General features: G+C 39.8%; 1 protein-coding gene across 1 annotated transcript in view; it reads left to right on the forward strand.

Annotated features, from left to right (window-relative positions):
• LUZP4 (leucine zipper protein 4) overlaps nt 1-13,880 on the forward strand; it is a 43,308-nt gene that overhangs the window by 13,689 nt on the left and 15,739 nt on the right. The window contains exons 2-4 of the mRNA XM_032331756.1: nt 9,358-9,489; nt 10,838-10,953; nt 11,206-12,488. Coding sequence (XP_032187647.1) covers nt 9,358-9,489; nt 10,838-10,953; nt 11,206-12,488 — 1,531 coding nt within the window. The remainder of the gene's footprint in view (nt 1-9,357; nt 9,490-10,837; nt 10,954-11,205; nt 12,489-13,880) is intronic.

Here is a 13,880-nt window from a genome sequence, read left to right on the forward strand (position 1 = left end):
GAGACTTAATCCACTGAGCCACCCAGGCACCCCTGTTGGGAGATTTTTGATGACTGTTTCAATCTCCTTACTGGTTATGGGTCTGTTCAGGTTTTCTATTTTTCCTGGTTCTGTTTTGGTAGTTTATATGTCTCAAGGAATGCATCCATTTCTTCCAGATTGTCAAATTTGTGGGCATATAGTTGCTCATAATATGTTCTTGTAATTGTTTGTATTTCTTTGGTGTTGGTTGTAATCTCTTCTCTTTCATTCATGATTTTATTTATTTGAGTCCTTTCTCTTTTCTTTTTGATAAGTCTGACAGGGGTTTATCAATCTTATTAATTCTTTCAAAGAACCAGCTCCTAGTTTCATTGATGTGTTCTACTGTTTTTTTTTTTGTTGTTGTTGTTGTTGTTTTGGTTTCTATTTCATTGATTTCTGCTCTGATCTTTATTATTTCTCTCCTCCTGCTGGGTTTAGGTTTTTTTTTTTTTGCTATTCTTTCTCCAGCTCCTTTAAGTGTAGGGTTAGGTTGTGTATTTGAGACCTTTCTTATTTCTTGAGAAAGGCTTGTATTGCTATATATTTTCCTCTCAGGACTGTCTTGCTGTGTCCCACAGATTTTGAACAGTTGTGTTTTCATTATCATTTGTTTCCATGATTTTTTTTTCAATTCTTTAATTTCCTGATTGATCCATTCATTCTCTAGCCTCTGTGTATTTGGGTTCTTTCCAGCTTTCCTCTTGTGATTGAGTTTTAGCTTCAGAGCATTGTGCTCTGAAAATAATGCAGGGAATGATCCCAATCTTTTGGTACCGGTTGAGACCTGATTTGTGATCCAGGATGTGATCTATTCTGGAGAATGTTCCATGTGCACTAGAGAAGATTGTGTATTCTGTTGCTTAAGGATGGAACGTTCTGAATATATCTGTGATGTCCATCTGGTCCAGTGTGTCATTTAAGGCCTCTATTTCTTTGCTGATCTTTTGCTTGGATGATCTCTCTGTTTCAGTGAGGGGAGTGTTAAAGTCCCTTACTATTACTGTATTATTGTCAATGTGTTACTTTGATTTTATTATTAATTGGTTTATATAGTTGGCTGCTCCCATGTTAGGGGCATAGATATTTAAAATTGTTAGTCTTCTTGTTGGACAGATCCTTTGAGTATGATATAGTGTTCTTCCTCATCTCTTATTATAGTCTTTGGCTTAAAATCTAATTTATCTGATATAAAGATTGCTACCCCAGCTTTCTTTTGATGTCCATTAGCATGGTAAATGGGTTTCTACCCACTCACTTTAAATCTGGAGGTGTTTTGGGGTCTAAAATGAGTTTCTTGTAGACAGCATATTGATGGGTCTTATTTTTTATTTTTATTTTATTTATTTTATTTTACTTTATTTTACTTATTATCCATTCTGATACCCTGCATCTTTTGATTGGGGCATTTAGCCCATTTACATTCAGGGTAACTATTGAAAGATATGAATTTAGTGCCATTGTATTGCCTGTAAGCTGACTGCTACTGTATATTGTCTCTGTCCTTTCTGGTCTACTACTTTTAGGCTATCTCTTTGCCTAAAAAACCCCTTTCAATATTTCTTCTAGGGCTGGTTTGGTGTTTACAAATTCTTTTAGTTTTTGTTTGTTCTGGAAGCTTTTTATCTCTCTTTCTATTTTCAACGATAGCCTTGCTGGATATAGTATTCTCGGCTGCATGTTTTTCTCATTTTGTGCTCTGAATATATCATGCCAGTTCTTTCTGGCCTGCCAGGTCTCTGTGGATAAGTCTGCTGCCAATCTAATATTTTTACCACTGTATGTTACAGACCTCTTGTACCAGGCTGCTTTCAGGATTTTCTCTTTGTCACTAAGACTTGTAAGTTTCACTCTTAGATGATGGGGTGTAGACCTATTTTTATTGATTTTAAGGGGTTCTCTGTGCCTCCTGGATTTTGATGCTTGTTCCCCTTGCCATATTAGGAAAATTTCTACAATAATTTGCTCCAATATACCTTCTGCCCCCTCTCTCTTTCTTCTTCTTCTGGAACCCCAATTATTCTAATATTGTTTCGTCTTATAGTATCACTTATCTCTTGAATTCTTCCCTTGTGGTCCAGTAGTTGTTTGTCCCTCCTTTGCTCAGCTTCTTTATTCTTTGCCATTTGGTCTTCTATATCACTAATTCTGTCTTCTGCCTCATTAATCCTAGCAGTAAGAATCTCCATTTTTGGTTGCACCTCATTAATAGCTTTTTTGATTTCAGCTTGGTTAGATTTTAGTTTTTTTATTTCTCCAGAAAGGGCTTTTATTTCTCCAGACAGGGTTTCTGTAATATCTTCCATGCCTTTTTCGAGCCCAGCTAGCACCTTGAGAATTGTCATTCTGAACTCTTGATCAGACATATTACCAATATCCATATTGATTAGGTCCCTGGCCTTCGGTACTGCCTCTTGTTCTTTTTTTATTTGTGGTGAGTTTTTCCCTCTTGTCATTTTATTCAGATAAGAATATATGAACGAGAGAATAAAATACTAAAAGGGTGGCAAAGACCCCAAAAAAATGTATGCTAAACAAATCAGAAGAGACCCCAAATCGGGGGGAGAAGAAAATCAGTAAAAAGAAATTAAAAAAATTTTTTTTAATTAAAAAAAAATATATATATTAGAATGGTGAATAGAACAGAGCCACCCACTTGATTTTGGGTGTAATAGAAGAAACTACCTCCCAACATTTTTAGAAGAAACTACCTCCCAAAATTTTTTAAAGAGGGAAAAACGTATATATATACAAAAATAAAGGTAAATACGATGAAGGGATGGATTATGACTATAAGCATGAAAATTAAAAAAAAATTCTAAAAAAAAGGAATTGTTAAGATAAGTTGGTTGGAAAAAGAAAGAAAAGAAAGTGGGGAGAATTTTCTCAGGCTGGAGAATAGAACAAAGCCCTGTGCTAAATTAAGGGTATACTTTGATCTATTAGAAGAAATTGTATCCCAAAAATTTTTTAGAAGAAAAAACCCTATATGTATTCAAAAAATAAAGTTAGTTACAATGAAGGATAAAATATGACTAAAATAATGAAGGTTTAAATAGATTTTTAAAGAAAGATATTGTTACGATACACTAGTTAAAAAACATTAAGAGGAAAGATGAGGGGTGCCTGGCTTGCTCAGTGGGTTAAAGCCCCTGCCTTCAGCTCTGGTCCTGATCCCAGGGACCTGGGATGGAGCCCTGCATCGGGTCTCTGCTCCACAGGGAGCCTGCTTCCCTTCCTCTCTCTGCTTTAAATTTAAAAATATTTAAATTAAAAAATTTTAATTAACTTTGCAAGACTAAAGAATCATGGGGAGAAAGCCATGAATTCCATGCTTTGCTTCCCCCTCCTCTGGAATTCTGCTGTTGTCCTTGATCAGTGAGCTTGGTCTTGGCTGGATGTTCTTGCTGATCTTCTGCAGGAGGGATCTGTTGTAGTGATTCTCAGATGTCTTTGCCTGAGGTGGAATTGCACCGCTCTTGCCAGGGGCCGAGCTAAGTAATCTGCTCAGGTTCCCTCCCAGGAGCTTTTGTTCTCTGAACACTTTCCATAAAGCTCTGAAGGACAGGAATGAAAATGGCGGCCTCTCAGTCTCCTGCCTGGAGGAGCCGAGAGCTCGGGGTCCCACTCCTCCATGCACCCTTAGAAAAAAGCACTTAATCACTCCCGTCTCTCTGGTCTCTGGCTGAGCTCTGAGCTCACCCGGCCTATGACCAAAGGTTTCTGTCTCGGGCACACAGTCCCATTTGGAGTCTCCAAACCCAGCAGATTCCTGCCTCCAGAGAAGGAAGGTGAGTCTCCCCGAATCTGCCACTTGTGGGGTCCCTGCTCAAAGAGCAGTGGTCTCAGTGTGCCGCGGATTACAGTTTAAGGTATCCCCAAGCTGAGAGCTCACTCTTTGGCTCCATCTCTGTAGCTGGCTTCCCCGCTCTGATACCTGTGAGCTCTGTTACACTGAGACAGCCCTGATCCTTCTGTGACCCCACTGGACCTGAGACCACGCTGTCCCCGTGAGGACTCCACCCCCGCTTAGCCTCCAGAGCAATGTCCCTCAGTGGAGCAGACTTTTAAAAGTTCCAATTTTGTGCTCCATTGCTCCACTGCTTGCCAGCCTCCGCCCCACCCTGTCTATCTTTGGATTCACTTCTTCGCACATCCTACCTTTCAGAAAACGGTCGATTTTCTGTTTCTAGAATTGCTGCTCTTCTCTTCGATCGCCTGTTTGATTTAACTCTCTAGCTGAACTCCTGTGACCTGATGTCATCTCAGTCTGCTACTCCTCCGCCATCTTGACTCCTCTCCCTCTCAGCATGACTTTAAAAACCCTTTGTGTTGAGCAGATCTCTGTTCTAATCCCAGTTCTGCCATTGTTTCCTCTCTTTGGGCCACAATTTTCTCATTTATGAAATAAGGGATAATTGCTTTTCCACTCAGTTGTTTCCATTGCAGTTTCAAGTTGATTCTGGACTTCTTTTTACCTTTATATTTTAGTAAATGTGGTCTTTTAGTCATATTTCAGGAAAGCTGATGTAGGAGGCAGTTTTGGGGGGTTTTTTTGGATGCAGTTTATTTTATTCTTTTTAAAATATTATTTATTTTGAAATAGAGAGAGAGAGCATGTGCACAAGCAGGGGGAGGGCTAGAGGAAGAAGCAAACTCCTTGCTGAGCAGGGAGCCTGATGTGGGACTGGATCCCCAGTCCCTGGGATCATGACCTGAGCAGAAGGCAGATGCTTAACTGACTGAGTCACCCAGGCACCGTAGGGGGCAGTTTAAATGAAACATACATGTGGATGATTATTTTCAAGCCTAAAACATACTGATGATGTCCTTTTCAGCTTTTAAGCAGTTTCATTTACGTGTGTTATAGATTGTCAGAACAAATTCCTGCTATGTTCTGTCTGTGTTTCCTGCATTCTACTTTGGTGTGCTTGTCTTCCCTTGCACGAGTGAGCCCTTTGACATGAAGTTTAATTGTGGGAAAATATAACAAAAATGGAAAAATACCAAAGCCAAAGTTGAATTTCCTATTAGTTAAGTGAATTTTTTTTTTAAAAGATTTTATTTATTTATTTGAGAGAGATAAATAGAGAGAGATAAACAGAGAGAGAGGAATCACAAGTAGGCGGAGAGGGAGGGGGAAGCAGGCTCCCTGCTGAGCAGAGAGCCCTATGTAGGGCCCGATCCCAGGACCCTGAGATCATGACCTGAGCTGAAGGCAGAGGCTTAACCTACTGAGCCACCCAGGCGCCCCTAGTTAAGTGAATTTTATATAGCAGCTATGAGCTTGGTCATTAAACCCGAACCCATATTACAGCACTGCTGATATTTTAAAGATTTGTTTATTTTGGGGAAGGGGGGGAGAGAGAGAAAATGCAAATGAGAGAAAGGGCAGAGGGATAGAATCTTTAACCAGACTCCCCACTGAGAGTGGAGCTCAAGGGACATGGGGCTTGATTTCAGGACCCATGAGATCATGACCTGAGCTGAAACCAAGAGTGAGATGCTTAACGCACTGAGCCACTCAGGTGTCCCAGGGCTGCTGATATTTTAAAGAAAAGCCTGTATTATCACTTATGAAGCTAAATTGGTGAAAGCAGTGACTATTTTTATGAAAATGTAAATGTCAGTGCCATCACAAAAGACTTAAGGTCATAGGGACACCTGGGTGGCTCAGTTGGTTAAGCAGCTGCCTTCGGCTCAGGTCATGATCCCAGAGTCCTGGGATCGAGTCCCACATCGGATTCCTTGCTTGGCAGGGAGCCTGCTTCTCCCTCTGCCTCTGCCTGCCACTCTGCCTGCCTGTGCTCGCTCCAAATGTAACAAAACAAAACAAAACAAAACAAAAAAGACTTAAGGTCATAAAAAGCCTTGGATAAGGCTAAATAGGTGAGAAAATAATGTATTTTTCACCCAGAGAGTCTCCTGTTTGTAGATTTGGATGGATATCATAGTTTATTTCTACCTTCTCTCTTCTAGAATAATTACTCTAAGTGAAAATATCTTGATGCTGTTAGTCACGTAACAGATATGAAACCTATACCTATTGGTTGAATGTGAACAATGACAGTTAATCTCTGCAAAGCCTGTTTGGAAATGGCAATTATTATTTAAAAAAAAAATCTTGCCTGAAATGTACAACATTTTGCTTCCTATTGTACTCCACTGTTCACTAATTTTTTCCCCCGGTCATTTGTTCATTCATAGTACTAGGGAGTTGTATGATATTTGGGTTGGGTCAGATTGTGATGGGAAAATGCTTCCATGTACTAATATACTCAAAAGGAAAGGATTCAAAAAATCCTGTGGCATTAATGTGGCACTGTCAGAGTGACACTAAGACTGAAGTCTTTATAATGTTATCTATAAGCACAAAGTAAACTGAGACAGATTTGCTTATGGGAGAGGAGGAAGCTTGGTGTTTCTAGAGCCATGTTATATATATTTCCCTCATGAATTAAAAAGGCTTATGTGAGTTGCAAGGTGATTGGTTGGAAAGACCAATCGACTTCAGTCCTATTGTGCAAATGTGGCCACTGCCCAGAGTCTCACCATAGCTCTCCCATGGCACTCTATGGTTCCCAACAAGCCTGAGAAAGGTTGTAAAGGGGACAGGGCAAAATGAGTGCTCAAATAACTGTGTTAGAAGTAGCCTTATACTACCTGAGTGCTAAACTTGATGTGCAATTAATTGGAAACAATTGAAAGGAGAATGCTATTTTAATAAGAATATTAATTCAAATGGAGGTTACTAGCCTAGGTGTTGCTCTCCTCATTCTTGGGGTAGCCAAGAGGTTTTTTTGTTTGTTTTGTTTTTAAGATTTTATTTATTTGAGAGAGAGAGAATGTATAAGCAGAAGGGAGGGGCTGAGGGAGGGAGAAGCAGACTCCCTGATGAGCAAGGGGCCAGAAACCAACTCCAGCTCCAACTCCAACTCAGTGCTCTATCCCAGGACCCTGGGATCATGACCTGAGTTGATACCAGATGCTTAACTGACTGACTCAGACCATGATCCTGGGGTCCTGGGATTGAGTCCCAAGTCAGGCTCACTGCTCCATAGGGGGCCCAACTTCTCCTCTCCCTCTGCCTGCTGCTCTCCCTGCTTGTACTCTGCCTCTCTCTGTGTCAAATAAATAAATAAATAAATAAATGAAAGAAAATCTTCAAAAAGAAAAAAAAGAAAAAGTCATGTAAGTCTATTTCCTTCTTTAAAAAGTGAGGATAATCTCTGCTGCCCTTTAAGGGTGGGGGTGCACTACCTCAGATATATGAGACCCTTGATAAACATCTGTTCATTTATTTTCTCATTTATTGAGTGTCACACATATGCCGGTACTATGCCAAGAGCTTTTATATGGAAACGCTTTATAAACTTTCAAATACTATCCAACTTAAAGGTGTTCTTAGGAACCCACCTGGTTTATCCATTCAGCCGTCCCTGCAACAAGGTACTGGGTTGATGTTTCTCAACTGTAGCTGTATCTTGCATTAGCCCAAGACATTTTCCAAATTACTTAATCCTCATGGGATTCTAAGACGGAGCTTGCCTTATTTTGGGTGACTCAGAAGTGAGGAAAATGAAGTCACTGAAAATTGTCCGTGAGGACCACAGGACGGACTGGTCCCGGAGCACTCCCTCATGGCTTCATGGCCTTGTGAAACCATTGACTCAGGGAGGATCTTGCTCCTCATTCTCCTCTCTGAGGTTTTGCTCTCCTATTTCAGAAGTCACGCATCTCACCCACAAGTCTGCTTGGCCATCATTTCAGGGCTGACGAGGAGGAGGGGTTGGAGCTTAAAAAACCTTCACTGTCCCAGCACCCAGCAGCACCTGGGCTAGTGACCCTCCCTTTAAACATGATATTCTTATTAAAATAGCATTTTCCTTTCAATTCTTTTTCAAATTCATTATACAAAATAACATCCTGAAAGATGTTCTTATTATACAGTAATCAGAACTCTCTTATACTGTAATGAGGAAGAACCCTGTATAGAGATTTGTACAGATTTTAAACATCAAATACAGGGGAAGGAATAGAGGGGAAAAATGAGAAGGTAACACAATGCAGAAGGAATACAAAAAACAGAATGTTAAAGGCTATGTCTTTGCAAGATGTTATAACCATTGGCTGCCAACAGGCAGAAAGAACAAAGGCTTAAAATGGGCTTGTCAGGAAATGGTACTCAACTGATTTGAGATTTACCCTGACTTTCAGGTTTGAAGACACCAGCCATTTCAAGATTTTTGGAGAACCTGAGGCAGGACTAGTAAAAAGCAAAATAATGAAGGAATTAGTTAATCTCTGGTGTACAACTGTCTCCTCTTTTGTACCCTTCCCAGCTCCCCCTCTCTCTTCTAGTATTCCTAGCTCTTTCCAAATACCTAGCTTGTGCTTATCTTGAAGGGTCCCTTGACCTAAGTGAGCTTTCATCCATTGATAGAACATCCCACCGTTAAATCTTCCCATCCCAGATGTTAGGAGAGGTGTTTTAAAGTAGGTTGTACCTGTCTCTCATCTTTCAGTTCATGCCATGTAAGTGCTCTCTGCATGAGTATATGAAAACATGCCTGACTACGAAGTAAAGTCTGATTGCTTCCTGCTACTATACTAATCTTAACTTCCTTGCCTCTTTGGTATCTCCTCTGAATGTCCATCACCACTGCATCATCATCATAACTTTCTTGCAGTTCACAAAAATAAATTCAACTAATTGTCTAGCACTTAACGTTTCATCAGGAATGACACAATTGCTCTATGTTTCTCTGAAACTACAACGTTTAGTAAAATCATCTATTTAAATGATTTCCCCTTTAGGCTACTTTACTCTGAAAGTATTTTATTTTATTTTATTCATTTATTTATTTAATTTTTGCGAACGAGAGGGAGAGAGATCATGCACATGCAAGAGCATGAGCAGGGGGAGGAGCAGAGGGAGAGGGAAAAGCAGACTCCCTGCTGAGCAGGGAACCCCATGTTGGACTTGATCCCAGGACCCCAGGATCATGACCTGAGCTGAAGGCAGGCATTTAACCGACCAAGCCACCAGATACCCTGAAAGTATTTTATTTTTTCAGGAATGAAGTTATTATAAATCTATTTAACAGGAATCTTTCTCTTTATTGCTCTGGAGATCTAACCGTAAAATGTCTGCATTGTTTGGTCTTTGTTATGGTTTTACAAGTTAATTATTATTATGCTGTTATCATTTTTCAGGGCTACCAATTTTTACAGTGTTCTGAAATATGATGAGGTAGAATATAGATTATTCACTTGAGACATGCTGTAACTTGGCTTTTTCTATTGTCTTTGTTTTTCATGTGTTTCCTAATACAGATGACATTATAATCCTTAAAAAGTTAGAAAGTAAAAACACTGAATCAAAAAAGAATGGGACACAGAACCGTAAAAAAAAGAACCCAATTTCAAGACAGCGAGCAAATGCTCGTAGGCATCGCCGGCAAAGAGGTAAAGTATACAAAAAATCAAACAGCGCAAAGAATCTGAAATATTTGTGAATAACTAGGTAAGCAAATTCGCAAACTTGGAATGTATTCGAAAGTTGCATTATGTTGCTAGTTTTATTTTTCTTGGAACTGTAGGCATTTAAGGTTGGTAAGTATTTATGCCATGACAAATGAAAACAATTTTAAAAATTTATATGTGTTTCTTCCATAAGGGAGAGCAGGATGAGAATGACAAATGTTTTATACCTGTTCACAAACCTGCCTGGTTGGTCCAGTTCCACCCTTAGGAGGCAACACAGGAGGTATAAGAGCATGGTTAATAATCTGGGCACCATGGCCTCTCCGTTTTGAAAAAACAAATACTGTACGGCAGAGTACAGAGCACGAAGAAAGCCTTTTTTTGGTATTTCTAATCCGATGGGTCACTGCAGTCTGCATATTTTAACAACACTGTGCTGCAGACTGCCGTTGTAGAGAAGTCTTCCCAACAATTAAGGCTCTCCATGGTTTAGTCAGCTGGCTGGAATCATCTTGACAGTGTGCATTCTACTCCAAGTCCCTGCCAGTTGTGTATCCCCTGCCCCCCACCCCAGCTTCATTATAGTCCTTGTTTGAATCCTTCAGTGGCTTAGCGGGTTCTGAGAAAAGGAGGGATAGTGGTTATTATAGGAACAAAGCTGCTAGGAATGGTGAGGTGGCCTATTCTCATATTTCTTTTTTTAAAATTTATTTTAGAGAGATAGCACGCAGTCGGGGAGGAGTGGAGGGAGAGGGACAAGCAGAGTCTGCTCTGAGCACATAGCCCATTGTGGGGCTCGAGCCCACAACCCTGAGATCATGACCTGAGCCAAAACCAAGAGTCAGATGCTTAACCGGCTGAGCCACCCACACGCCCCTCCCCATTCTCATGTTTCTAACTAAACATAAATTTGATCTTTGTGGGCCTTTTGGAGATCCATCTTTTTATTTCTTAAGCTATCTTTACACCCAAATCAAAGGAGACAACTGAGGCAAATATTCACATGATTAATACAAAGCAGACAGTTTTTCTCCATCTCTTTTCTTTCTAGTAGATAAAAGATATGCCCCAACTTTGTTGGCGTTTGAAAACAAATTTGAGGTATTGTATACAAAGAAGACTTCTTTATTAAGGTATGCGAATAGAAACAGTATGGCAAAGACTTCCCTAGAATTTGGTGAGACTCTCAGATGATATCAGACTAATGAAATGTCAAGTTTGCAAAACCCAGTGAATAGCCTTAAAGCAGTGAGATCACAGATAATACTGAGAGATATGTTGAATTTACTGACATATTCTGAAAAATACGGAAAATAATTATTTTTCAAAGGATACTCAAGATTCAGAAAGAACACTGAGGAAGGAAATGATACAAAACTGTACCAAAAACCTTCTGGATTCAAGCCTGGACAAAGCTCTTTAAACAAGCAGCCTGTAAATAAGCAGGTAAATAAACACTGAGAATTAACCGATATAAAAGATCCTAAATTCAATATAATTTTTAATATTAAGTAAGGATTATTTTAAATTCCTTGAGAGCAGAGGTTGTTTCTTAGTATTCCCTCCTGGTGCCTTGAACAGTTCTGAGAACTGTTTAGTTTATAAAAATAGGGGCAATGAAGTTCTAAAAAACATAGCCCATAGAAATGGCTTTGACAAAATATTATATTTGTTTTGCAAAATTGTGATTCTTTGCAGGAGAAGTGCAATGAAAATTCTAAGTCCCAAGCAGAGAGGAGTGGAAGCCAGTCAGAAGGGAACCAGAATCAATTGGAAGGATCTCAAGGCCAATCATCAAAAAATCGACATCATTCAGAGAGATCTCGTGGCCAGTCAGAGAGTTCTTGTGGCCGGTCAGAGAGTTCTCAGGGCCAGTCGGAAAGATCTCATGGCCAATCAGAGAGTTCTCATGGTCAGTCAGAGAGATCTCCTGGCCAGTCAGAGAAATCTCGAGGCCAATCAGAGAGATCTCGTGGTCTGTCAGAGAGTTCTTGTGGCCAGTTGGAGAGATCTCCAGGCCAATCTGAGAGATCTCGTGGCCAGTCAGAGAGAGATCCAGACCAATCAGAGAGATCTCATGGTCAGGCTGAGAGTTCTCGTAGCCAGTCTGAGAGTTCTCATAGCCAGTCCAAGAGTTCTTGTAGCCAGTCCGAGAGTTCTCATAGCCAGTCCGAGAGTTCTTGTAGCCAGTCCAAGAGTTCTCATAGCCAGTCTGAGAGTTCTCGTGGCCAGTCCGAGAGATCTCGTGGCCAGTCTGAGAGATCTCGTGGCCGTCCCAAGAGATCCCAGGGCCAATCAGAGAGATCTCATGGTCAGTCAGAGAGATCTCGTGGTCAGTCAGAGAGATCTCGTGGCCAACCAGTGAGATCTTGTGGCCAACCAGAAAGGTCTCGTGGCCAACCAGAGAGATCTCGTGGCCAATTAGAGAGACCTCATGGCCAGTCAGAGAGAGCTCATGCCCAAACAGAAAGATCTCGTGGCTACACAGAAAGATCTCGTGGCTACACAGAAAGATCTTGTGGCTATAGAGAGAGATCACGGGGCTGCCAAGAGAGATCTCATGGCTATAGAGAGAGATCTCACAGTTACCCAGGGAGATCTCGTGGCTACACAGAGAGATCTCGTGGCTACACAGAGAGATCTCGTGGCTACACAGAAAGATCTCATAGCCAATTAGAGAGATCTCATGGCCACACAGAAAGATCTCATGGTCACTCAGAAAGATCTCATGTTCCATCAGGGAGATCTCATGTCCTATCAGGGAGATCTCATATCCTATCAGGGAGATCTCATGTCTCATCAGGGAGATCTCATGTCTCATCAGAGAGATCTCATGCCCCATCAGGGAGATCTCATGTCCCATCAGGGAGATCTCATATCCTATCAGGAAGATCTTATGGCCAATCAGGGGGATATCGAAGACATTCATCAACAGAAAGAGTCAAAACATCACCCAAAACTGAGAGAGCTGATTTTGACAGGTAAAAACATAATAAATACTTAATCATTAGTACAATGTGTTGAGTAATGTGGAAATGTAAGGGCATGCTTCTTTTATAGATCTATATTTTAGTGACTAAATAGGTTTTTGTAACACACGTTGTATTGAGACTGAGATATTAATAGAATGGAGGTAACATATACATGGCATCAGTTATCTTTCAACTTGCTGACTACCTCTCCTATCATCCAGTTTTCCAGTGGGCCCTCATGAACTTGTTACATCTAGGTTGGCTTTCCCTGGTGGAGCCCCATTTACTCAGCCTTTCCTACTGAGCCTTCCCCACAATAAAAATATATTGACTCAGTGTCCCATTCCCTTTGAAACTTCCAGCTTGTTAGGCTAGCTAATCTAACAACAAACTGTGCTAGATTCGATAGTACATCTTCTCTGATAATGAATTTCTGTGCTTCTTTCCTCTGTCTCCTTCCTAGAGAGTATTCTGAGTTCTCAGCACACAAATGATCGTTGTATCTTTCGGCAGCTGAACTTTTCTGTTTTCTTCTAATCAGACCCTAGAAGAGCATGTTATTCTATGCATAGATCAACACTAACCTTCTGAATATATTTTGAATATATTGTGTATATTTACTGTTACTGGATAAAACTGTTAGGCTAGGTCTGTCTGCCCTGGGTGGGGCCTATGGTGGGGAAAGTAATTTAATAGTATTGCAAATTGGTTGAGTTTTAAAAACCACAAGACATCTTTATTATGATTAACTAGTTAACTGAGTAAAAGTTTATTTTTAGTTCAAAGTCCTCGGTAATTGCTTTCAGTTTGCATTGCCTATAAACTTCTAGTCAAGTATTCTATAACATATTAACAACTGCATGGAATTAATAGTTTTAGCTAAAAAATGATTTCCAAAATGTATGTGTGGGTTATTATGTATATAGACAATGTCTGATGTAAGCACCATTTTAATGCTAAAGGCCCCATCATACTTATATTAACAGTATACAAATAATTTGCTATAAAAAATTAAAATTTAACACTGATGACACATAGTTAATATTTCTGCATTTCTCAGGGATTTTCATGTTTTACTTCATTTTAAACAGTAATTTTTGTTTGTCAAATGGCATAATACTTCCCCTGAGGCCCAATGCCATATTTCTGTCATTTTACATTTTAAAATGCAATGAACAATTCTGTTCATTTTATTTCTCCTTTATCTTCTATCATTATGTTTTTTTGTAGTCTCAGCACAAATAACTAGTACTTGATCAGTTAAGGTTGAAGTTATCAAATGCTGAACTATTATAGAAGAATAAAAGAATACATAAAGTACAGAAAATTAATATACTTTTATAATTGATCCCTTGGAGATGAATTCTTCTACTCCGTAATTTTGCATTCTCATACTATACA

Source organism: Mustela erminea, chromosome X (genome assembly GCF_009829155.1).
Source record: "Mustela erminea isolate mMusErm1 chromosome X, mMusErm1.Pri, whole genome shotgun sequence".
Classification (NCBI taxonomy): domain Eukaryota; kingdom Metazoa; phylum Chordata; class Mammalia; order Carnivora; family Mustelidae; genus Mustela; species Mustela erminea.